Source organism: Chelonia mydas, chromosome 3, assembly GCF_015237465.2.
Source record: "Chelonia mydas isolate rCheMyd1 chromosome 3, rCheMyd1.pri.v2, whole genome shotgun sequence".
NCBI lineage: Eukaryota > Metazoa > Chordata > Testudines > Cheloniidae > Chelonia > Chelonia mydas.
This window is the reverse complement of record NC_057851.1, coordinates 60087888-60115294: the sequence shown is the minus strand read 5'-3', so window position 1 is coordinate 60115294 and position 27407 is coordinate 60087888. Positions and strand designations below refer to the sequence as shown.

At 42.5% G+C, this 27407-nt stretch overlaps 1 protein-coding gene across 2 annotated transcripts in view; it reads left to right on the top strand.

The window, feature by feature from the left end:
* Positions 1-13224: 13224 nt before the first annotated feature.
* The window catches only part of ELOVL4 (ELOVL fatty acid elongase 4), a 62513-nt gene continuing 48330 nt past the window's right edge, over positions 13225-27407 (top strand). Inside the window, exon 1 of one of the 2 annotated variants that reach the window (XM_037894368.2) lies at positions 13225-13596. In XM_037894368.2, coding sequence (XP_037750296.1) covers positions 13497-13596 — 100 coding nt within the window. In that variant the 5' untranslated portion in view covers positions 13225-13496. Of the gene's footprint in view, positions 13597-14197; positions 14282-27407 lie in introns of those variants that run through there. The other variant, XM_043542558.1, reaches the window with a different exon arrangement.

The following is a 27407-nucleotide window of genomic DNA, read 5'->3' as shown; positions in this document are numbered from 1 at the left end:
ATTGTCAATAATGGTCTCTAGTTTCTCTCTCCCCACTAGACAAAATGCTTAGGAACCTGTCTCTACCCTTTTGTCTATTGTGCACTGTTTTTTCCTCAAAACTTTATTGAAAATAGTTATTTTAGAGTTTAAGTTTATTTTGGGCTTTTTGTGTATTTAAAAGGTTAGTAGATATTTTCCCTATTGATTACAACAGGATGGTAGACCTGACATTAAGATTTTATGAGGCACATCTCTTGCGCTAAGAAATTTATTTTGTTCTATTGGTATGAGCCACCTCTCCTCTGACTACAAGACTCAAAAATTGCATAGGCTATAGAGCTGAAGATTGTGAAATGTAGCCCATGTGGTGAGTGTATAGCAGGGGTGGGCAAACCTTTTGGCCCGAGGGCCACATCTGAGTGGGGAAATTGCTTGCAGGGCCATGCATGTAGGGCTGGGGCAGGGGGTTGGGGTGCGGGAGGGAGTTCAGGGTGTGAGAGGGGGTGCGGTGTGCAGGAAGGGGCTCAGGGCAAGGGGTTGGGGCAGAGGAGGGGTGTGGGGTGCAAGAGGGGGCTCAGGGAAGGGGGTTGGGGTGCAGGATGGAGTGCACAGTGCGGGAGGGGGCTCAGGGCAGTGGTGCAGGAAGGGGTGCGGAGTGCGGCAGGGGCTCAGAGCAGGGGTTTGGGGTGCAGGAGGGGGGTGGAGTGCAGCAGGTGGTTGGTGTGTAGGCAGGGGGCTCAGAGCAGGGGATTGGGGTGCAGCAAGGGTGGGGGGTGCAGGAGGGGTCGGAATGCAGGCAGGGGGCTCAGGGCAGGGAGCTGGGGTGCAGGAGTGGTGCAGGGTGTGGCAGGGGGCTCAGGGCAGGGGGTCAGGGTGTGGCAGGGGGTTGGGGTACAGGCAGGGGGCTCATGGCAGGGAGTTGGGTGGCGGGGTGCAGGAGGGGTTTAGGCTCCAGCCCAGCACTGCTTACCTGGAGCGGCTCTGGGATGGCAGTGGTGTGAACAGGGCAGTCCCAACCAGTTTATTTTTCCTTATCTACCCACCCACCTTCAATTGCACTACTTTCCCAAAACTGAGGAAAAACTATGAGTGAAATTAGGAGGAAAAAGGCACACAAACGTGAATAAAAATTGGGAGTTCTTTAAGAAGAATTTATTAAATGACCAAGCAGCCATGACTCTACAATCCAAAAAGACAACAACTTTGACTAAAAATCCATCCTGGTTCAGTGGCAAAGGGAAGGCAGCAATTAAAAATAAAAAAGCAATATAACACAAATGGAAACAAGGGGTAAATAAATAGCAATCACTATAAATTAGAAGTTATGAAGTGCAGAAAATGTATATGGAAAAAGAAAAAAAATCTATGGCTCACAGGGCTAAGGCCAATGAGTGTGTTTTGTTTTGTTTTTTAGGTATATTAACACCCAAGAAATCCTAACAGTGGTTTAAGCCAGTGATACTCGGACCTCAGTGGTTCAGGAGCCAAATTAGTGATCAACATTACCAAAAAATGCCATAGTAGAGTGAATTCATTGTTTCATTTACTATAGTATTATATATTCAGATTTAAACAGTGTTTAAATATTTAATATTTTATAAGAATGCTTATGCTATGTTATTAACCAATTGTAGTTAATATATATTATTATTATTATATATGTATATTATTCACACAGCAAAATGACTGACCAAGTATTATTTTATCAACTACAATTGGTTAATAACATAGTAAAAGCATCTTGATTGGTTGTTAATTAAATCACACAGTATTTTAATATCATATGCTGCAAAGAGCCGCAGGAGACACATTAAAGAGCCACTTGTGGCCCAGGAGCCTCAGTCTGAATATCACTGGTTTAAGCCCATGACTAGATGGAGAGAATAAAATTGTCAATAGATGCAGAAAAGGCAGAAGTGTTCAATAAGTATTTCTCTTCTGTATTTGGTTAACGTATTTGTATCATAGGAGGATGAAGTATTTTCCAGTCCATTCATAAATAAGGAGGAGGATGTACCAGGGATAGATATTTTAAAATCAGCAAGCCCAGATAACTTGCACCCAAGAGTCCTAAGAACTGGATGAGGAGAAAACTGTCCTGCTAATGTTGATTTTTAATAAATCGTGGAATACCTGGGAAATTCCAGTAAACTGGAAGAGTGTTAAACTTGTGCCATTATTCAAAAAAGGGCAAGTGGGGTGATCTATGTAATTATAGGCCAGTGACACTGACATTAATGCCAGGCAAAATAACAGAAGGACTGATACCAGTCAATGCTAATCAACATGGTTCTATGGAAAACATAGGTCTTGTTGCATAAGCCGGATTCATTCTTTGAAGAGATAACAAGTTTGGTTGACATAGGTAATTGCATAGATGTAATATACATAGTACAGCACGAAATTCTAAGAAAAATTAGCACTATGCAATATTAATAAAGCACATTACATAGATTAAGAACTGGCTAGCTGACAGATCTCAAAAAGTAGTTTTCAATGGGGAATCATCATCACATGAGAATTTTTCTAGTGGGGGGGCTTCAGACTGGTGCTAGGCATGATGCTATTCAACATCTTTATCGATGATCTGGAAGTAAATATAAAATACTGCTGATCAAATTTGCAGAGGACACAAAAATTGATGGTAAATGGTGTATCAGGGCAATCTGTGTCTCAAGTGTTTCCCTGTGACACAATGGATATGCCTGCCTCAGTTTCCCCTTCACTTGCCCCCAAAAAAGAAATATAACCTCTGTCAGCATTCAGTTCAGAGGCCCTGGGCAAAATGTATTCATGTGTACATGAAATAATACACAGAACCTTTGTGATAAAAGTATTTTCCCCAGAACACGAACAGAATCACGGCGGTTTTCCATACCCCCTTTAGGAACATCATTTCTAGCTCACCTTCCCAAGACTCCAGTCTGTTTCCAGTTGCTTTTTGCTCGTTTCAGAGCTCCACTCTCCAGAGTACCCACCTGAAAATTCCCCTATTTGCTTCTTCTGAATGACTCTTCTCTGGTAGCCCCAGGTCACGTTTTCCACACATCAGCTCCATACAGATTTCCACTACATAGACTCTTCTCTGGTAGCCCCAGGTCACGTTTTCCATACATCAGCTCCATACAGATTTCCACTACATAGACTTCCTCAACTGTGAGTCCCACCCCTGTTCAGGGAACCCCCCTCCAGGACTAACCCCAAGTCCCTGGGCTCAGCTTCCTGCAGTCTTCCACCCAGGTCTTCTGCAAGGGGGCTTCCCGCAATATTCCACTCACCCAGGCCTCTCTGTCTGTAAGTCCTACCCCTGCCCTGGGATTCACCCTCCAGCCTCAATCCTCTTGTTTTGAGCTCACCTTCCCTTCCCCATCTTCCTATGGGCCTCTGCATGAGCTTATCTGTAATTCAACAGGGGTTCCCTGCTCTGGGCAGTCCTCACCAACAAAATACCTCTCCTTTTGCTCTTCCCAACAACTCTCTAGTGCAACAGTCCTCTGGTGCTCCTGTTTTCTTTTGGGTCTCTCCTTTTCTCCTCAAGCTACTCTCCTCTGCCTCCTTCCTTGTCTGCCTTTTTATATGGCCCAGATGCCTTCTCAAACTGAGTTGGGAAACAGCTGACAGGTTCAGGTGCACTGGACCCATGTTCCCTCTTACAGCAGTCAGTCACCTTGTGACAGATCGTAATGGTAAATAATAAGGACAAGGCTGTCATACAGAGCAATCTGCATCACTTGATAAGCTGGGCCAGTGTAATTTAATGCAGTCAAATGGAAATTTATAAATTAATAATAACCAATGCAGGCCATACTTACAGGATGGGAGACTGTATCCTGGAAAGCAGTGACTCTGAAGAAAGGATTTAGGGGTCATGAACAACAACCCACCCAGCGTAAGATCCCACTGCTATACTGTGGCAAAAAGGACTAAGGCGATTCTTGGAAATATAAACAGGAATAGTGAATAGAAGTCCGAAGGTGACTTTACCTCTGTATACAGCATTGGTGAAACAGATACTGAAATGCTGCATCCAGTTCTATTGTCCACATTTGAAGATAGATTTTGGGGGGGGGGGGAAGCTGTGCCGGATGCAGAAGAGAGCCACAAGTGATTTGGGAGCTGGAAAAAATGTCTGACAGTGAGACTTTTAAACAGCACAATCTGTCAAATTTATCAAAAAGAATCAGAGAGCATCAGAGTTTAAGGCCACAAGGAAGCACCAGATCATCTAGTCTGACCTTCTGTACATCACATGTCTCTGAACCCCATCCAGTTAGTCTTGCATTGAACTTTATAACCTGAATTGGCTAAAGTACTACAGCTTCAAGAAACCAGATTATCTGACACAAGCAGAGAATAGAGGGACCAAGATGCCCCAATGCCTGAGGCCCTTTCAATGGTGAGATAATCCAGATGAACCTAGCAAGTGACCTGTGCCCCAGTCTGCAGAAGAAGGCAAAAACAAAACAAAAAAACACCCCAAGGTCCCTGCCAATCTGACCCAGAGAAAAATTCATTCCCAACCCTGAAAATGTGGATCAGTTTGACCCTGAACACATGAACAAGACCCACCAGTCAAGAGAAGGACAAAAGCACCAGAATCACCAAAAAAAACAAAACAAAAAACCAAAACCAACCCCAGTAACAAAAAAACAAACAAACAACCCTCAGACTACAATAGGGATGCCCCCGCCCTCTTCCTTGACTCTGCAGGAGATTGGCTGGAGTCTGAGATTTAGGAACATAAGGCACAGAACTGGAAGAGAACACTGCTGGGCTACTGAGCCCAGCTCCCTGCTATCACAGGCAACATTGTCATGCAATCCCACTAACAAATTTATCAAGATCTCATTACCACTACAAAAGTGATTTTCCTCCCTTGGTGTTCTACTGTTAATTGAATTGTCTTGTTAGACTGACCCCACACTTGGTAAGGCAACTCCCATCTTTTCATGTACTATGTATATGTATACCTGCTACTGTATTTTCCACTCCATGCATCTGATGAAGTGGGTTCTAGCCCACGGAAGCTTATGCCCAAATAAATTTGTTAGTCTCTAAGATGCCACAAGTACTCCTCATTATTTTTTCTTAAAACTACATTTTTTGCCCCCCACTACTATTGGGAGGTCATTCTAGAACCTCACATTTCTGATGGTTAGAAACCTAATTTCCAGCCTAAATTTATTAATAGCCAGTTTATACTCATTTGTTCTTGTGCCAATATTGTCCTTTAGTCTAAATAGCTCCTTACACTCCCTGGTGTTTACTCCTCTAATGTATTTATGGAGAGCAATCATATCCCCTTCTGCCTTCTTTTTGCCAGGCAAAACATGTCAAGCTTTCTTAGTGTCCTTTCATATGATAGGCCCTCCATTGCTCTGATCATCTTAGTAGCTCTTGTCCTTACCTGTTCCAGTGGGAATTCATCTTTCTTGAATGTGAGTGACCAGAATTGTAAACAGTATTCCAGCTGAGGTCTCACCACTGCTTTGTACAATGTCTATGTCTACTGGAAATACTTCACCTGAGACATCCTAGGATTGCATTTGCCTTATAGGCACATTACATAGTTGGCTCAGTCATCCTGTGATCAACAAATATACTCTGCTCTCTCTCCTTCTGTCATTTTCAAGTGATGAGCCCCCAACTGATAGCAGAAATTATTAGTAGTACCTAAGTACTTAACGTTGCACTTTCTACTGTAGAATTTCATCCCATTTCTATTATTTCAGTCCTCTAGGTCATCAAGTTCTTCCTGTATAATATTCTGATCCTCCTCTGTATTGATAATGCCACCCAGCTTTGTGTCAGCTGTAAAATTTCATTAGCACACTTCTACTTTGTATTAGTCATTAATAAAAATTAGCGCTGTCAAACAATTAAAAAAATTAATTGGGAGATTTAAAATATTGTGATTAATTGCAGTTTTAATCGCACTGTTCAACAATAATAGAATACCAATTATTTAAATATTTTTGGATGTTTTCATTCTCTGGAATGATGCTCAAAACATGAAGGGGCACACAAATGTTTAGCATATCTGGCATGTAAATACCTTGCAACGCCGACTACAGCAGTGACATTTGAACACCTGTTCTTACTTTCAGGTAACATTGTAAATAAGAAGCGGACAGCATTATCTCCTATCAATGTAAACAAACTTGTTTGTAAAAAGAAAAGGAGGACTTGTGGCACCTTAGAGACTAACAAATTTATTTGAGCATAAGCTTTCGTGAGCTATAGCTCACTTCATCGGATTCCACTGAATGCATCCGACGAAGTGAGCTGTAGCTCACGAAAGCTTATGCTCAAATAAATTTGTTAGCCTCTAAGGTGCCACAAGTCCTCCTTTTCTTTTTGCGAATACAGACTAACACGGCTGCTACTCTGAAACTTGTTTGTGTTAGCAATTGGCTGGACAAGAAGTAGAACTGAGTGGACTTGTGGGCACTAAAGTTTTACATTGTTTTGTTTTTGAATGTTATAAATTCAACATTTATAAGTTGCACTTTCATGATAAAGAGATTGCACTACAGTACTTGTATGAGGCGAATTGAAAAATACTATTTCTTTTGTTTCTTTTTACAGAGCAAATATTTGTAATAAAAATAATATAAAGTGAGCACTTTGTATTCTGTGTTGTAATTGAAATAAATATATTTGAAAATGTAGAAAAATATCCAAATATTTATAATAAATTTAAATTTGTATTCTATTACTGTTTAACAGTGTGATTAAAACTGTGATTATCACACATAATTTTCAAAATCTAGTTTATTGTTTTGCACTAATCACTTGACTTAACTGCGATTAATTGACAGACCTAATAAAAATACTAATGAAGATCAGTCCTTAAACTCCACTAGTAATCTCCCTCCACCTTCAGAGTCCTTTTAGCACAACCCATTGTCTCTTCCCCTTTAGCAGGTTCATACTCACCTTACAATTCTCATACTAATCCCCATCATCTCCAAGTTAAATAGTTTCTCACATAGTACCATGTCAAATGCCTTTCTGAAGTCCAGATAGATCTACTGCATTTCCCTTTTCTTTCTTTCATAAGACAAGACATCAAGTTAGTCTAGCATGATCTACCTTGGGATGAAATGCAATATGGATTTACCCATGTTACATATACTTCCATTTAAATAAGAAGATTGAGAGGTGACTTGATAAGTGTGTTTAAGTACTTCAGAAGGAGAGAATACTGGGTAATAAAGGGCTCTTTATGTATCAGAGAAAGCATAACAAAAACCAATGGCTGGAAGTTGAAGCCAGAAAATTCAAATTAGAAATAAGGTGGGTGGGATATATAGATATAGATATATATGATTAACCATTGGAACAAACTATCAAGGGAAGTAGTTTATTCTCCTTTTCTTGAGTCTTCAAATCAAAACTAGATTCCTTTCTGGAAGATAAGCTTTAGTCAAACATCACAGTGACCCACCCTATAATCCTGAGGCAAGTCAAATGCATCATGATTTGATAATAACGGACAAGAATTGGTTACATTTGTTGGAAGTCCCACACTCTTTCATTAACTGATTCCAGAGAGCTAGGGCTTGCTAGCAAGTTATGTGTTCTCTGAGACCATTTCCTCCTTTTTAAAACAAAGAAAATAATACCTTCCTATCTCCCCAGAGTCTTGTATGGGTAAATTAATGTTTATGAAGTGTATAATGCAATGGCAGATAACATTTCTCATCATAGGCATGCTTGTGGCAACTGGATACTCCCTCAGAAGAACTTAAATCTCAAGAATAGCATGCAGATAGAGTAAAGTGTTGAATGTATTCAGGGTCATTCAGGTTCAGAACCTTAATTCATGGCTGATAAATAAAGGGTGTAACTTCCCCCACACCCCCAATACATCACAAAAATAAGGGTATGCCTAGCAATGACATTTACACCCATTTTAGGTAGTTACAGAAGCAGCCAGAGCAGAGGTGCTGGAATAATTTTTATAGTGGGGGTGCTGAGAGCCATTGAACTGAACTGTAAACCCAGTATATAAGGAAACCACTTCAAGTCAGCTCGTGTGGCAACACCCATAGTTCCAGCACCTATGAGCTACAGATAGTATACACTTTGCACAATCAAGACAATCTTCACCTAATTATATTGTCACAATTGGCATCTGTTGAGGAATATTCCCTACATTTCATCCAAATACTAGAATAGAAGCCAGGATACAAATCATGGTAGCTACACACCTACTAAGGTGGGTGTACTACACCTGTGGTGTAAGAGCCAGGAAAATGTTGCATTTGTTAGTTAGCAAGGTGCTGTAGATGTGACTGTACAGGTTTCTCTAGTTTCAACATAATGCCCTCAATACACCAGGTAATTCACCATACACTCATGCATATGCATCTTTCATTGCAAAAGTGTGCTTGCCACACCCAGAGAAAAGGCAGATTCTGTGGCAGATATTATAGCCAATACTTGGCTCTGTAAAAGTAAGAGAATTTTACATTGTGTTTGGGACTTGGGAGAGACACAATACTAGCCAGTAAGAGCATGCACACTTTTCTGAGGTTACCACTATCTTCACTTTACTGAGGTTATCACAGTTCTAATGTCTGTAGCACTAGTTTTCAAAAGAAGCTGCACTTGAAACACAAATAAAGCTATGAACATGCATTTGCACATATGAACACACACAAATACACTGTGGATAACACATTAACTAAATGGCTCCTTCTTAGGATAAAACCTCCAGTAATTAGTTATGAATCAATGTCAGGAGGCTAGGGAGCACTCTGAAATGGAGGGTTCATCTTTTGGATCAACCCAGAACAAGAGATCCTTTTCACTTGTGATTGTTGAAAGAATACTATCAGGTCAAATTTGGCACAAGAATTTCAGTTTGGTTTTTAAAAAAGCCTCTACAAAAATCTAAGTCCAATAGCACCCTTGCTCTGTCCATGCCCTGCCCCTTCTACGAGGCCCCACCCCTGCCATGCCCCTTCTCTGAAGCCCCACCCCCTGCTCACTCCATTCCCCCTCCCTCTGTCTCTCACTCTCCCCCTCCCTCACTCGCTCATTTTTACTGGGCTGGGGCAGAGGGTTAGGGTGCAAGAGGGGGAGAGGGCTCTGGCTGGGGGTGCGGGCTCTGGGGTAAAGCCAGAAATGAGGGGCTAAAGGTGTGGGAAGGGGCTCCGGGCTGGGACAGGGAGCTGAGGTGCGGGCTGTGGGGTCGGGCTGTGAGTGGAGGAGGGGGCTCCGGGCTGGGAGGTGGAGCCGAGGGGTTCGGAGTATGGGAGAGGGTTCCGGGCTGAGGCAGAAGGTTGGAGTGTGGGAGGGGGTATGGGCTCTGGGCTAGGGGTGCAGGTTCTGGGGTGGGGCCAGAAACGAGGGGTTCAGGGTGCAGGAGGGGCTCCAGGCCGGGGCAGAGGTGCGAGGGGGTGCAGGCTCCAGGAGGGAGTTTGGATGTGGGAGGGGGCTCAGGGCTGGGGTGCAGGAGGGGTGCAGGGTGCAGGCTCCGGGAGGAAGTTTGGCTGCAGGAGGGGGCTCAGGGCAGCAGCAGGGCTGTGGGCTCCAGGAGGGAGCTCCAGGCTGGGGCAGGGGTTGGGGTATGTGAGGGAGTGTGGGCTCTGGGCAGTGCTTACTTCCGGGGGCTCCCTGGAAGTGGTGACATGTCTCTCTGCCCCTAGAGTTAGGCATGGCCAGGCGATTCTGCGTGGTGCGTGCTGCCTCCATGCATGGGCACCACCCCGCAACTCTCATTGTCTGTGATTCCCAGCCAATGGGAGCTGCGGAGCTGGCACACGGGGAGCCATGCAGAGCCAGGTAGGAAGCTTGCCAGCCCTGCCAATGAGACTTTTAACTGTCCAGTCAACGGTGCTTACTGGAGCCATCAGGGTCCCTTTTCGAAAACCGAACACCTGGCAGCCCTAACAATGGAGCAAACCATGCCATGCATAGTAAAGCACTTGACACATATAGACAAAACGCATTGTAATTAATAATATTTTAATGGTTATAATGATTTGACTATTCCATACTGAGCTCATACAGCAGAAAGTTCCCTTTAAGCCAATTGAAATTTATTTAAGTATAGAACAGATGCATTATTGCAACTCCTGTGCAGACCAGTTTGCACCTGTTTATTCAAAGAGCATACAAGCTCTGTTGGCATTACCAGTAGAGTTCGTGAGATATACAAATTAATAGTTGCAATACAAGTAGCTTACAAACTCTACTGGTTAACTCAGAAGACCTCAAACTGTGAAAACTGATTCCTTAAAAGGAAAAAAAAGAAAATGTGGAACTACCAATAGAAAGCCAATGAAAAGTTTTCATCTTTCCGTACAAACAAGATGTCAAATTCTGCAGAAATCTATGCTCTGTTAAATTTTTGTTATTTTTCTAATCACACACTACCGGTGGTCTGCAAATGATAACTCTCTATAGGATGAAAAATCTTATCATATCAAACCAAAAGCAAGCTGAAGAATTTCTGGACTGAGACATCTTAGAAGATCAGTAACAACTTTTTTTTTTTTTAAAGGGTTGAAAGGGATATTGTAAAGGGGTGGGCCTCTTATGGCCAGCAGTGGCACTGCAGATACACCTCATTTAAATTTTCCTCCCAATGCAGCATTAATAAATCGTCTTGCACAGATCAAGTCAATGAGAAACCAAAACAAACTAATCAGAAGAAGTATATTTCCTTTAATATAGCCCAGGGAAGGAGCACTTGGAACAATAGTTCAAAGGCCCTTATCTCAGGACCCTGGTTCACAGCTCCCAAACTTAAAGTCCAAAACAAAGCCTCAAGCTCGCCTAGACCCTGAGGAAAGACACAAACAACCTGCATGACTATACACACAAACTATAACCTGCATGACTTTTATTCTCCACCTTGTTGCCTCTTCCTCTTTATATAGCCCAGCGCCATGGCAGGGCCTCATTGATTACACTCCAGGCTATCATTTAAAGGATTAGTACATTATTTCAGAGAGATAAGTAGCGGGTTCAGGAAATATGCAAATGTCTGAGAGGAGTGGAGAGGAAACTTTTCTTTGCAGGAGGTAAGCCCATAACTTCCTTTTGCAAGAAGGATTTCTTGCATCTTCCTCTGAAGCACCTGGGATCATCCAGTCACTGACTGAACCCTCTAGGTACCTAAACTTGCCCGGCAACTTCAATCTGAGTGGCACTCCTGGGCAGTATGTCCCTTTCTCTACAACGCGTAAAAAGATACAGGAGTGAGTCCCACCTATGACTGCTAACAAATAATTGAAAAGCCTGACTTGCCTAAAACTAAGTTCTTAATGTAAACTGTACCTTCATTGTTTGGTTGGTTTAAAATAAAAGCCTCTGACAAAAGTAAAAAAAAAAACCCTAAATTTTTTCAGTAGAAGTTCCTTGGTGCCTATCCTTCTGCACATATGCACTGCAGCCTCATGCCTAAGCCTCAGAGTGATGCATGAACCGGGGGCGTAGACGCGTGTTCCTCTGCCTAACTCAACTGTAGGGCCCAGCTCACCTACAAGTTTGGGCCCTTGTGGCTGGCCCAGGGGGCAGGGAAAGGGGAGGCCCTCCCTTATAACTTTTAGCTCAGTGGTTACGGTACTCACCTGGGATGTAGGAGAGCCCCCTCTACCTGAGTGGGAAAAGGGATTTAAACTGGGATCTGCCACCTCCCAGTGGTCCATCTAGTTCAGTATCCTTCTATTAAATGTTTCATTTTGATCAAAAGTTTGAGAAGTTTATCTTTGAGAATTTGTGGCGGATGTGTGAGATCCTAGAGGACTGGAAAAGGGCAAATATAGTACCTATCAAGGTAAAGGGGAATAAGGCAACCCAGTCAGCTTAACTTCGGTACTAGGAAATATAATGGAGCACATTCAAACAATCAGGGGTTTGTCAAAAATCAATCTTGTCAAACCAACCTAATGTCCTTTTCTGATAGGATAACAAGTCTTGGATTGGGATGGGGATGGGGGGGAAGCAGTAGATGTGATATCTCTCTACTTTAGTAAGGCTTTTGATACTGTCTCACATGACCTTCTCATAAACATCTAGGAATATAACCTAGATGAACATACTGTAAGGAGGTGCACAACTGGATGGAAAAGCATACTCAAAGAGTAGTTATCAATGGTTCACAGTCAAGCTGGAAGGGCATATCAAGTGAGGTCCCACAGGGATCAGTCCTGGGTCTAGTTCTATTCAATATATTCATAAATGATTTGGATAATGGCACAGAGAGTATATTTATAAAATTTGCAGACTATACGAAGCTGGGAGGGGTTAGAAGTGCTTTGGAAGAGAGCATGATCTTGACAAACTGAAGAAATGGTCTGAAATAAATAGGATGAAATTCAATAAGGACAAATGTAAAATACTACACTTAGGAAGGAATAATCAATTGAACATACATAAAATGGGAAATGACTGCCTAGGAAAGGGTACCTTGGAAAAGCAGTTATTTAGTTTATGATTCATTATGAGAGTCAAAAATGTAACACCATTGCAAAAAAAAAAAAAAAAAAGGGAACATCATTTTGGCATGTATGAGCAGGAGTATTGTAAGAAAGACTTGAGAAGTAATTCTTCCGCTCTACTCAGCACTCGTACGGACTCCGCTGGTGTACAGTGTCCCGTTCTGGTCACCATACTTTGGGAAGGCTGTGGACAAATAAGAGGCAGTCCAGAGGAGAACAACAAAAATGATGAAAGGTCTAGAAAACATGACCTATGAGGAACGATTGAAAAACAACAGGGGGCTGTTTGGTCTGGAGAAGAGAGGGCTGAGGGGGGAGCCATGGTCACAGTCAGCAGGTACAGACAAGGTTGCTGCACAGAGGGGAGGGCGAGCCACCCAGGGCAGGACAAGACGCCTGGGGCTAAATGGCAGCATGGGGATTTAGGCTGGCCCTTAGGGAAAACGTGCTGTCAGGGTGGGGAAGCACAGGGGCAAGCTGGAGGTCAGACAAACACCTGCCAGGGATGGACTAGCTACTACTAAGTCCCCGCGGGACCAGGTGACCTATGGGTCCCCAGCACCAGGCCGGGCCCACCTTGCCAAGTGGGAGGAGGGACCGTGGCGGGCGGGCGGGCTGGGAACTGCCGCGTTCGCCCTAACCTCGGCACCCTGCCCCCGCACGAACCATTCCCGAGCGAACTCCCGTCGCAGGCAGCGTCCGCCCCTGCCCCAGGCTGAGCGCCAGGCCGTGTGCGCCTGCGCGGCCGGTGATGGAGCGGTGTCTGTGGAGCGCTGTAGCGAGACAGGGGGAGGCGGCAGGCCAGGTCACGTGATTCGCGCCGAGCGCCGCGGACCATCCCGAGTCGCCCGACTCGGAGCCCGGCGCCTGCTCCGCTGCGCCCGCCCGCGCGCCGTGCCCGCGGGCACAGGCCGGTTAGCGCGAGGCGGAGTCTGCGGCGAGAGACCCAGCAGCGGCACACACTTAAATTACGTGCCCGGCGCGAGCAGGGAGCAGCAGCTCCGGCACAGAGGCACCGCAGCGCACCCGCCCCAGACACCTCTGCTGCTGCTCGCCATGGGATCCGCCGCCGAGCAGCCGGGCCGGGCCACGGGCCTCGTGTCCAGCCTGCTGAACGACACCCTCGAGTTCTACCGCTGGAGCTGGAGCATCCGAGGTACCCGGCGCCGCTTGCACGCACCGGCTGTGCCCCAGCCTCCGCTGCGCTGCAGCCTGTGCCTTGCCCCGACTCTGCTGCCCTCGACCCCCGTCGGGCCCCAGCCTGTGCTCCCTCCTAGCCTCCGCCGTGCCCCGTCTCTGCTCCCTTTAGCCCCAGCCAACGCTTCCCACCTACCCCGTTGTCTGCCTTGCCCCAGCTCTCCGCTCTTTGTTAGCTCTCCAGCCCCTATTACCATCCCCTGCGGATCTCCTTCCCTGCCGTGCTCTTACGGAACCTGCCTGTATCGAGCGGCTTCTGCTGTATTCTGTTCCCCTCCCCTGTTCTCCTCATCTCCCCCAGCATTCCTGTTCCGCTATCCCTCGCTCTCCACTTAGTCTTCCTTTGCTAACCCCTGTTCTGCCTATTTACTGCTTTCTTCTTGTCCCCTGCTACTCTTCACCTGCCCCTCCCATGCCTACTATCTCCAGCCGTTCTACCCTCGTTTCTTCTTCCAGTCCACTCTGGAGAGAGGCTGTCCCTCCCTGTCTTCCCTCTTTACTCACTGTCACTGTCACACAGCGGTCAAAATGGCTCCATTCCTCCAGACAGGGACTCTCAGTCCCTTAATAGTGCATTGAACAGTTCTGGTTTTAGCCAGACCGTGGGGGTGAGGAAAAGAGGAAGGTGCCCTCCATTCCTGCAGGTAAATTATGAAATAGTAGTCTCTTCTGCCTCAGCTTTCTCTGTTAGGGGTCCCTGTTCAGTTACTGGGAGCTTATTGGTGCATGAGCTTCTGTTCACCCTCTAACCCTGTATTTCCTACACGTTACTGAATTATATATTATGGTTCAAGGTAGTGGGAGCATCTTATTGGAACATAAGACTCTCCACCTCTTAGCTCATTTTCATGACTATATTAAATGCTGCGTGAGCCTGTATTCAGTAGCAATCATAGTATTGGTACTCTGGGATTTTATTGCTAAGTGAACTTCTAGTTCACTTCCTCCTTCCCCCAATTTACTTTCTTGGTTATATGTTGATATAGCCTCGAATTTGATAGTAGTGATAAACAAGGCCCATATATTCCATGGCATGATATACCTAAATTCACCCATTAGCATGTGATTTCTCTGGCAGTCTAAATGATGCTGCTGCATAATTTCCAAATTTTACAAATCAGGGTTTTTTTTGTTATGCAAAATAAATAGGGAATCAATTAGTATAATTAATAGACATGCTTTTCTATTTATTTTTAAACTAAACTAAAATCACTGTATTCCATTATATGGTGTTCCCACATCTTTCTTGTGCTACTTTTTTTTTTGGTATTGATAACTCATAGCTACAATGTAGAAGTTGTGAAGGGGAAAGCTGGAAGTTTTGGAATCTTGGGAAAGGTAGGAAGCAGCTTGCAGTTTTGGGACAGGCCTGTTAGGTGGATGTTTCTGCTAAAATGATCGCAGTGAAATAGTTAACAGTAATTGATGTTCAAAGGGTCATCTTTAGGGTGCAGAGTTATCCCAATATGACATGACATGGGATATGTCCACACTTCTCAGAGTTGCTTTTCCAGGCAGGCTTCAGGCTCAGAAAGACAATAATGCATCTGTTTATTCTTAGTTTGTGATTTTTTTGGTTGCCTGTAACAGGCAGTGGCTTCCACAGCTGTGCAATGATAATGTATGGAGCCTTGGTTACAGATCCTGGGAACTCGCTACTTCATCAGCGCCTTTCCTCTTCCTGCTCTGCAGCCCCCCACACACAGCCATCTGTCAGATAATAAATTAAGCTTATGTTGTACATACAGACAGCTTATTTCATGATCTGCCTTCCTACCCTAGCTTCTGGTTTTACCTTGACATATTTTAAATATTAAATTAATCCTATGTACTCATCTCTGTTTCAAATCTTCCAGAAGATGGGATCAAATGGAAAAGCTGCAGCAGAAATGCATTGCAATCAGCCAGTGTGTGCTACACTGAATCCATTTGCATATACCCATGTAATACATAAAAGGCACCTTCTTCTCCCTAATCAGTGCTATAGTCAGACTGGAAGAAAATGATGGTAAGGGCCTCCTTACAGCCTTTTAGGGAGAAGGATTTTTTTAGTTTTCCTGCCTACTGAATGTGGTCGGTTTTTTTTTTTTTTTTTTTTTAAACTGGCTTCTGGGGTACAGTACAATAACCGTAGTGATCAAAAGACAGAGCTGGAAGAAAGGAAACCTGAGGAAAGGGTGATTACAAAAAACAGCAGCAAAAGAGATAGCTGTCTTCTGTTAAAACTGCATATTATAGAAAACTTTTTCTGACACGATGCAGTTTCTTTGTGCCATAGGCAATAATAGATGCCCTTTTGATGTTTCTAAAAGGATGCTGAGCTTTTTTCTAATTAGATCTTCAATAATTTATTATTCGGTTAATTGCTGGTAATGAAATAGTATTGTAATTTAGGATTTAAAAAAATTTAAAGGTCAGTTACATTGGAGAGGGGGAGAACGTATCTTGTTATGACCATCAGGTTATTATTTTTGGAGGCTCCCTGGGAGGACAGTCTTGGAAGGGGCCTAAGCCATACCATAGTCATTTAGTATTTCTTATTTATATAGTGGCTATATGTGACTAGGGCCCTCTTACACAATCAAATGCAGTAATATAAAAAATTTTTACCTCATGTTATGTAGTCTGTGTGTGATGTTTCAATTCATGACAACTTTAGTGTCATCACATGAAAATGCTATGTCATCAGATAAGACATGACAGTGCCCCAAATTCAGTGTATGGATTTGTGGCAGTCTTGCTCAGTTCACTGCTCTTCTGTATATGCTTTTACTTGGGGAAGAAAGGCATGGAGCATCTGGATGCCCCTCTCTCTAAACTAATCCATTTTAAAATCATGAATTTACCACCATCATGTCCTGAAGAATCATAGCAGTGATGATGTTCAGTAACCGACACAGAAGAAACTATGCCAGGCAATCACATTTCACAGCACAGAGTATGATGAAACTATACCATGTAGCGATGTTGCCCAAATAGTGATACCATGGATAAGTATTAATGAATAAGCCATATTGAAACTTCACTACAGGAACAATACACAGATGAAGAAATGATATTCCCGTTACAACTCCTACACAGGGAGCTTTCCTTGTTTATTCCAGCCTTCCCACATTACTTCCTATTTTCCCCCTCATTTGTAATCAGGTATCCCAACTCTCACCTCTCCTAATACAGTAGAACCTCAGAGTTGCGAACACCAAAGTTACAAACTGACCAGTCAACCGCATACCCCATTTGGAACTGGATGTATGCAATCAGGCAGCAGCAGAGACAAAAATAAATAGGTATAGTACTGTGTTAAACAAGCTACTAAAAAAAATAAAGAGAAAGAAGCATTTTTCTTCAGCATAGTGAAGTGTCAAAGCTATATTAAGTCAATGTTCAGTTGTAAACTTTTGAAAGAACCATAATGGTTTTGTTCAACTTAACAGTTACAAACATTTCAGAGTTATGAACAACCTCCATTCCCAAAGTGTTTGTAACTGAGGTTCTACTGTATTGCACATCCAGACCTTCCTGCCAATTTGCAATGTTGCCAGCCTTCTTTCCTTTTGCTGCCCCAAAAATCCAGGACTGGGACCAGAGATATCTTGGCTTACTTCTCAACTTTGGCATAGACTTCCTGTGCTACCTCAGCTCTACCCTGTCATAAGATCACCAGGAAGAGAAAAATATTGTATTTTTAAAAATCAGTTTAATCTGACCTGGGATTATAAATACTTTTGTGATAATCCCAATTGTACTTTTTTTCATGGTGTCGCTATAGGGCAAAGTTGTTGTTTGTCCTTCAAGTTCAAAGATGACCATGATGTTACTGATTGGTTTTGATTTCTGTGAACGAGTGGCTGATCAGGCCAGTTTGAGCTTTGAACTGTCTGTGGCACACTGAACGAGAGATACCACTATGAGTTACTTGATTAACATGCTGCTGTCGTGACATTTACACTTCTGGTGCTTCTGCTCTGCCTTAGTAGTTCTCTGCTCATAGACAGTAGCTCTGGTATGGATGAGACTTTGCCAAGTAGAACGAACACAAGTGAAATTTTCCCAAAACTCTGGGTCAGTGGTGAAATGCCTGAAGGATAACTTGAGGGAGTCTTTGAAACATTTCTTCTGGCCTCCCTGAGAGCGTTTTCCCTCCTTTAGCTCACCATAAAAGATCTTCTTTTGCAGTCGCTCATCTGACATTTTGGTGACATAGCCTGCCCATTTCATCTGTGATTTCATCGGAGTATGGATGGCTGGAATACCTGCCTGTATGACAACCTCAGTATCTGGAAACTTGTCTTGCCATCTGATCCTCAGTTTCCTCAGAAAGCCCATATGAAAGCGATTCAGCTTCATAACGTGGTGTCTGTATACAGTCCATTTTTGCATGCATACATCAAAGTGCATGCAAACACAATGGCTTTGTAGACTTTCAGAATTGTTTGTTGACTAATGTATCTGCACTCCCACGCATTTGCATGTAATCCGCCAAAGGTGACACTTGCTTTGGCAGATCTGGCATTGGTTTAATCATCGATGTGAACTGCATGTGACCATGTACTGCCAACATAGATGAACTTGTCCACTGCCTGGAGCGGTTGGCCATTCACTGTGATAGTAGGCTCTACGTAAGGCTTTCCTGGTGCAGGCTAGTATATCATTTCTATCTTCTTGATATTTATTGTGAAATCAAAATTGTCACAAGCTGAAGAGAAATATTCCACACTCCACATCAGACTCAGATTTGTCATTCAGGGAAACAGTCTCATCAGCAAACAGAAGATCATGAACAGTCACTTCCTGAATCTTCATCTTTGCCTATAGTCTACTCAGATTGAAAAGCTTGCCATCAGTCTGGTATCTGATGCCAATTCCAGTGTCACTCATGAAAGGCATCTGAAGCATGGCAGGAGCGGGTTGGGCCAACACACAGCCCTGCTTTACTGCATTGGTGGCTGGGAATGGTTCAGATGAATTGCCATCGTACATAACATGAGCGAGTATGCCATCATGGAATTGCCTAACCATTGCAATGAATTTCTCCAGGCAGAGTTAAGGTTGTTTGGATGCCCTAAATGTACATTTCCATTCTTTAATGTGTTTGGCTTGTTTGTAAGTTTAACCTTAACTCCAAATTTCTGTATTTAAAAAGGCTTGTTTTTGAGATAATTGCAATATCTCTATAACTTTTTCCTCTAAGTTATTCATGTACTTTCAGCTTTGACACTCTGTATAATACAGCTTTTTGGTCTTGGAATACTTTTCTGCTCTCTCTTGTCCATTTAGGCCCCAGTCCTGCAGATACTTAAGCACATGTAACTACTCACAGGAGTAGTCTTATTGGAGTATATGGGAGTATTTCCATGAGAAGTACATGTATAACTAATGTTTAAGATCAGGGTCTTAGAGTTTAAACTAGGGTGGATTGATTTAAATCAGTAAGCAGGAAACCTTGATTTAAATCAACTTCAAGTTTGTATTTTGCATTTGTATTTCTTACTTTCTCAAAAAAAAAAATTGATTCTCATTAGTTTGTATAATTTGGTACTACTTTTTGGTAACCAGGAGGACACCCTACATTTATATCTTAATTCTTCAGATTCTTAAATTTACATTTTTATGTTACAAAGAGGTAAGTGACAATTCTTATTTACTAGATATTTTTACTCATTGTGACGCTCACCAGGGGTACCCAGGGTTGTGAGACACCTAACCCCTACCTACCCTCAGTATGAGGAAGTCTCTTCTGTGCCTGTTGTGGATCATCTCCCTGAAACTCACTAGCTTCTGCCAACACAAGCACCACCTTGCAGGCCTCGCTTTCTGTACAAGTAGTGATAGGCACACACCAACCCTCAAGTCCATGCAGCATTCCTTGTAGAATCTAGCCCCTTATCCATTGGACACTCACAGAATTACCAGACCTGCTGTTGCCAAAGGAACAGTATATACACAAGCTTGTAAGAGTCAACTCAGGATCACCACTTTGCTTAACACCACAGCACTTAGTATTATTTTCACTATAAACATATCTATTACTTGAATCTTCTTTAAAATGTAAGAGTATTGGAAACAAATAGTTACATACAAATCATTGCATGCTTTCTAGAGACTAAATTTAACTAACAAGTTAAGCTTCTTTAGACAGGAGGATTCCTCACCAAAAGTTCTCTCCAGCGTTTTCAATCAAGCCTGGCTTAGAACCCTCTTTTATGAAGCAAATTTGCTGTCCATTTACTTTCTTAGTGATGGATAACTGGTTGTCTTCTTTGTCCCCCCAAAATATAGTAGAGCAAACCTTTGATGTGCATCTCAAGATAGGGTCAGTTCTCCCCCCTCCTGTTTCCTTCTTCCTGTTACTTTTCTCTCTTAAATTTTTTTCTTTTATAATCCTTTAGCATTTAGTTTAGGCTAGGGAGAGGGAGCCCTATTGTGAACCGTAATACTTAATTTACATGTGAACAGCACAACAGTAAAAACACTTCTTGTCTGACAAATCTGTTTTTCACCTTTGCTGGTGACCAGTCCCTAAGATCATAAGAATGGCTACACTAGGTCAGACCACTGGTCCATCTAGCACACTATCTAGTCTTCTAGCAGTGGCCAGTGCCAGATGTTTTAGAGAAAATGAACAGACCAGGGAAATTGCAAACAATCCATCCCATCATCCAGACCCAGCTTTTCACAGTTAGTGGTTTAGGGACACCCAGAGCATGGGGTTGCGTCCCTGATCATCTTAGCTAATAGACATTGATGGACCTATCCTTCATGAATTTATTTAAATTTTCTTAACCCAGTCATACTTTTGACCTTCACAACATCCCTGCCACAGGTTGACTGTGCATTGTGTGAAGTAATTTGTTTTCGTTTTAAACCTGCTGCCTATTAATTTCACTGGGTGGCCCCTGGCTCTTGTGTTATGTGAAGAGGTAAATAACTTCTCTATTCACTTTCTCCCCAAAATTCATGATTTTGTAGATCTCTGGCATATGCTCTCCCTTAGCCGTCTCTTTTCCGAACTGAAAAGTCCCAATCTTTTTAATCTCTCCTCATATGAAAGCGGTTTCATAGCCCCAGTCATTTTTGTTTCCTTTCTTTGTACCTCTTCCATTTCAAATATAATTTATTGAGATGAGGCGACCAGATCTGCACACAGTATTCAAGGTGTGGGCATACCATGGATTTATATAATGGCATTATATTTTCTGTGTTTATCTATCCCTTTCCTAATGGTTCCTAACATTGTTAGCTCTTTTGACTGCCACTGCACATTGAACAGATGTTTTCAGAGAACTATTCACTGTGAGCCTCAAGAGCTTTTTTGAGTGGTAATTGTATGTATAGATGGGATTATGTTTTGCAGTATTGTTACTTTTCATTTAACATTAGATTTCGTCTGCCATTTTGTTGCCCACTCACCCAGGTTTGTCTGTTTTTTGCCATTTTGTTTGCCCAGTCACCCTAGACGCAGACATAGAACATAATTTTCAATGTATATACATAATTCCTTACACAATATCCGTACATGCGTTTTGCAAGAATATGGATGATGAGCATGACACCAGCTTTGATCTCACATGACATCCTTTGAACTAGAATGTACATACCAGACCCAGGCAAACCCTGTAATCCCTGCACGCCTCCTTGCCAGTTGGCATTAATTGGTTCTTGGGTCCCACTTATAAGGCGTATCTAACAGCATTTGGATGAAAGTAGGAATTAAACACAAAACCAGGATTTTAAAATTGTGTTATTAGTTAAATCTACTTTAAATAGATGTAAAATTATAAATTTATCAAAACACAGTTTTATTGAAAAAGTAGTATTCTCTGTAGTTAGTGAATTGGATTGTTTGTTTGTCATCATATCTTTCAAGATTCTTAGAATTAGTATTCTCATCTCATTTTTATTCATAGAATGGAAGAGGAAAACAAGCTTTCCTACTTTTCAACTCCCAATCACGTTCTCAATTTTGAATGAATTAGTCATTGAACTGAATCAGTTGAATAAACTGAAAAGTAGAAAATAGTCTGTCTGCACCCACAGCAGAAGCCACTGTTGTCAAAAGCTCTTAGCACTTCCAACTCTGGTTCCAGATGGTGAGCCAGTGACTTCCACCAGCTCATTTTAAAGAATGTCAAGCAAACTCAGATTTAAGGCCAGAAGGGACCATTGTGATAGTCTGGTCTGACATCCTGCACATTGTAGGTCACAGAACTGCACTCACCTACTCCTGTAATAGACCCATAATCTCTGGTGGAGTTACTGAAATCCTCAGACCATGATTTAAAGACTTCAAGTTATAGAGAATCTACTATTTACTCTAGTTTAAACCTGCAAGTGACCCGTGCTGCTTGAATATTGATTGGATTTAAACGACTATATTGTACTAAGTTTACGCCTTAAAATAAGTGGTCGTAATTTGAAATTTAACTTTCAATTATCTTGTTTTAAAAATTAAAACTGTTTAAGTCACATTTAAAAAAATCCAGTTTAAATAAAAATCAGAATTTTATAAAAATTGTTTCTTCCTCCCCCGCCTCTCCCCTCCCTCATTTTAAACTCTCCAGGGCAGGGACTACATGTGTATGTACAACACCTAACACAATGGGGACCCTATCAACTGATTTTTCTTCTTCCATTTCCCCCTGTTTCTTTTTCCATTCTGTCTATGGTTTATTCTCCCCTTAAAATTGTAAGTGTCTATTCTCCTCTCCCACACAATCTCTTTCCTCAGCCCTATCTCTTCGGACAGGACATTTGGGGCTTTTGGTAGCTCAAGAGGTGACAGAGGCAGTTTGGACAATCAGGCTATGTAATCATACTGGCTACAACAGTAGCTGGATGATGGTGCTGAAAATGATCAGCAACAATATAATTAACAAGTCAAGCACTGGCATGTTTATCTTTAGTTTTCAGAATTAACACTCCTTTAAGAAGAATGAATTCACATCAGTCTGCTCAAGAATTGTTTTAGAATATCTACAACCACACAGGAAGACAACATTGTATCATACTTTGTTTTAAAAGGAAATTAAAATGAAAAGCTGTTACCATAAAGCTAATGCAGTTTAAAATCCCAGGAAGTCACAACCTGGAAAAATTAAGTTCCAACAGCAGTATTAACAAAGATGAATTGTACACATGAAGGTATTTTCTATTCCTGTAAATTTTTTGTTAAGTGTCTGGTTTAATACGCTTATGTCATTAAAACATATAACAAAATAGGTTCACAAACTTTTTCATAGCATAGACCATGTCTTTTGTGTCTCGCTTCCCTCCCCACTTCTGTTTATATAGTCAGTGTGAAAAAGCAATTCCTTACATGCAAAATTAGTAGCAGAAAAGAATGAATTTAGGTTTTTTTTGTTTTTTTGTTTTTTGGAAGCAACAAAACACAAGCATCACCACAAGATCCATGAGTGCTACATGGAGCACTGGTGGTACATGAATCACAGTTAGAAAACTGACAATATACAGGAAGTGTAATGTGCCTTGTTAATGTTACTGGATCTTTAACTTGTGTGTTGACTTCTTGTGATTGTTCGATCATAATATTAATATAGCCTTTTGCATTTAACTTGTTTTTAAAAGAAAAAAAATTGTTTAATAAGCATTTAAATGGCCCCAAATAGGAGTTAAAGTTCAGGTCTCTGAAGTGAATGGATGTAAACCTTTACTATTGTTGTATGCTTAAAGAGTATTTTTAGTGGGACTAGGTTAGAAGAACAGCAGTGCCCTGGTTGACATGGCTGCATCTTTGCAAATGTGAGAGGTAAAAAACGAACCTTCAGAATGTTGTAGGATGTAATAAGTAAGATGAGACCATGAAATTCTAAGATCCACATTTTTCTTTCATGCCCATAGTAGTCACTGATCTTAAAGCCATATATATGAGTTCTATTTTAAACATTTTGCAACGTGTTCTTCACTGAGGGCATTTCTACATGTACACATACTGCATGGCACTTGGGTGTAAATCTGCAGTGGTCCGGTACGTTAAGTGTCTGTGCAGAACCTGCTACTGCATGCTAAAAGTATCCTAGTGTGCTTTGACATACAGCTGATTCAAACTGCAGTATGTCAAAGTGCACTAGGGAACTTTTAGTGTGCATCAGCAGGGTCCACATGAACAGTTAGTGCACGGCGTGCTGAAGCACTGTAGATTTGCACCCCAGCATGCCACATGGTAAGAGTAAATGGTATATCTGCCTTGAACCATTTGTCCCAGCAGCATCCTTCCCATGTTTGGCAAGGTGGGTAGGATAAGTGTGTGATGGTGTCAAAGAAAAAACAGCCTAATTTTAAATGTAAGGTTTTTGCTGATACTCGCTGAGTGTGCCCAGAAATGATTTGGTTTTGTGTGGTGGTGTTTTTTTGTTTTTGTTAAAGTTAGCAGTAACTGCTTAATCAGTGTCCCACCCTCCCCCCATGAGCAAAGTCACTAGTCCTCAGCAAAGATAGTACTGACTTTAACACATTGGTAGTTCTGTAGCATTAAAAAAAAAAAAAAAAAGCCCTGTGGTTAGTGTATTTTGGTTTATGGTGGAAATGCCATTTCTCCACTGAGCTATATCCTCTCTCCATTGTGACCTTAGGTAGAGCTGGTGGCTCAGCAGAGGAACTGATGGTAGATGTCATACATGGCTGCAGGCCCTCACAACAGTGTTGACTATCTGGGGCGCCTATGAGCTATAACTACCTCCAGCCCCAAAATCCTTCCATGCCCATAGCATCATTGTAACAACTTTAAAAAAAAGTCTCTGCTAGGAGCCACACTAATAAGTCAGCAGCCCCCCATCAGCTCCCTCCACTCCAACCTGCAGCAGCTCCTGCCCGCCAGCAGCCCCACCAATCAGTGTCTCCCGCTCCCTCCCCATTCCTCCTGCCCACCATGATCAGCTGTTACGCGGTATGCAGGAGGCTCCGGGGTCGGGGGTGGAGGGGAGCGGGAGAGGAGCAAGGGCATGGCAGGCTCAGGGGAAGGGGTGGAGTGGGGGCAGGCAGGGCCTGGGGCAGAGCAGGGGGTTGAGCACTGAGCACTCCCCTGGCACATTGGAAAGTTGGCACCTGTAGCTCCATCCCCGGAGTCATTGCCTATGCAAGGAGACACATACAAACTTCTGCAGAGCCACATGTTGGCCACCCCTGTTTTAATATATTTAGGAACTGTATAATAAAGATCTCCCGCCACCCCCATTTGTTCTCTAACTCAGTACTGCTACTGAGAAACAGCAGGGTCATATTTAGTTTTCTAGGTAGCTCTGTGGTTTGGGATGCAAAGTTACTTCATTTCATTCCTTAGATGTATCTGTGCAGTCTTTTAAACTTATTCTTTTTAGAATGTATACATTTACTAGTTATATTTCAAGTATGATTGAAATTGCGGGTTTCATTCTACAAACCTTTCTTGGTGGTTTATACCTTTTTAAGACAAATGATTTTTGGTTTGAAATTTTTTAATACTGCTTGTACACAGCTCAGAGGAGGAGGGTTTTTTATTATTATAATTACAGAGTGGGAAGAGAGGGGAAAATTTGAATTAAATCTGTCTTCCTGTTTTTAAAAATGGGAATTAGTTGACAAAGGCCAGTTGTTTGGCTCGCATACTCACTCTTGGGTTACCATCCATATAATTCACCAGAGTTAACGTACTCACTCCTCAGTGCTCTTCCAAACATCTACCATGGCTGTCACAAAAATGGTATGTGTAGAATCCTCTTACACTAGGTCTATGCTGTTTTCCCTATTAGCACAGTTGAAATGCTGCTGGGTGAAGATAAGGCCCAATCAACCAGCAAGTAAGGCTGGTTAAGGTTGGAGTGCGTTTGGAGAAGGGTCATGAGATTGATTAAAGGATTGAAAAACATGCCATATAGCAAAAGACACAAGGAGCTCAATCTGTTTGATAAAACAAAAAGAAGATTGCGTGACTTGATCACAATCTGTAAGTACCTACATAGGGAACAGAAATTTGATAAGTCTCTTCAATCTAACAGACAAAGGTATAACAAGTTCCAATGCGGGAATTTGAAGCTAGACAAATTCAAATTAATAAAGGTGCACCTTTGTAACAATGACAACAATTAACCATTGGAACACTTGATGAAGGGTTGTGGTGGATTACCATCACTGGACATTGTTAAATCAAGACTAGGTGTTTCTCTTAAAAAAAAAAAAACAAAAAAACCCCACACTCCATTTCAGGCATTAATTCAGGGAAGTCCTGTTGTCTGTTATGTACCTCCAGCTCAGTGATAAAGCTTTGCCTTAGTTCTCCATCTATAAGAGTCACAGAATGCTAATAAATTAATTAATGCTTCTGAGTCACACATAGTACAGTGGTAGAGGAGCATCAATTCCTAAGAAGACAGTCATGTTAAAATCCTTAAACAAAAAAAACCCCACTTTATCCATGTTACCAATATCTCACGTTATTAGAAGTGAATTTTTTTTTATTTTGCCTTTTTCTTGGCTTGCATTAGCAAATTTCTATGAACAGAAGTAAAACTGACTACTCTGGTTCAGTAGCATCTTTTCATATAACCAAAAATACTGTGATGTTTGGATTGCAAATGCCATAGGGGAAAGTTTATTTTTGAAAATTGTTTCTACTGAAAATTTTAAAACCCTGACATTTGTATTGGTCTTGGGTTTTGCAGTTAGTTTTTGTCAGATTTAAGCTTTGGAACAAACTAGACACAATAGTGTCACTTGAAGTGCTGTCTATGGCACAACTGGCTGAAGTGTCAGAAGAGGAATTTAGCAGAGGCCTAGGTGGGAAAAAATCATTGCTTTTTCCTCCTGTTTGGTGGAGTTTAAGGAAACTGAGACAGGAGGTTAGTTCTCACCTTCAAACTCAAATTGGACAGACTGTTTAGTCATTCACCAAAGGGTTTAAAGGGCATATTTGCAGCTTTTCTGGAAAGCATTTCTCTTGTCCATTCTGAGGTTTTGGTTATCTTGAACTACTGAGCAACACAATTCACTCACCTCTTCCTGGCTGCTCATGGTCTGGTACCCCCTTCCATTGTTTGCTCTCACAGTGTTCCCTCTCACTCAGTGCACTCACTCTTCATGACCCTCCAGCTGGGTCACTATATGTGTTTTCCCTTCCAGGACAGGATGGCTGCATATCAAAGTCTCTCCAGATGAACTGTCTGGCTGCCTTTCCAGGCCATCCTCTAATTCAGTGGTCTCCAAACTTTTTGGCTTGTGCACCCACAGGGTGAAGACCAGAAGACCTGCAGCAGGCATGCCGCCAGAGGGGACATGTGGACGTGCAGAGCTGCCGCCGAAGAAAAAAAACAGCGGAGTGCTATTCGGCGGCACTCCTGCTGCCGTGCACCCCAGTTTGGAAACCACTGCTGTAATGCAAGACTAGGGCACTTTCCTCAGTGGTGGGCTGGGGAACCCAAGCCCACCCAGTAATCCAGGTTCCAGTACAGGGACCCTCTGTTCAGCAACCACGGTCTGCTTACTTCCAGACCCTGTTACAATTTCCCTGTGCTCATTTCCTTATTTTGTCCTCTAGCACTGACCCTTTAGGATACCGCTGGAGCTCCCTGTGGCTGCTTCACTCCTCTCAGGTGCTTGCTAGAGTCTAGATTCCAAACATACCTCCCTCCTCCCAGGGAATAACTGCAGACTACTTCCCCTGTAGCTCCCTTCTGTTCTCAGACTTCTGGCTTGTACGGGCCCACCCTACACCTGCTCAGCTGAGCTTCATCTTCTGTTAGGGCTTGCTTAGCCAGACTAATTCTCCCGTAGGTGCAGCCT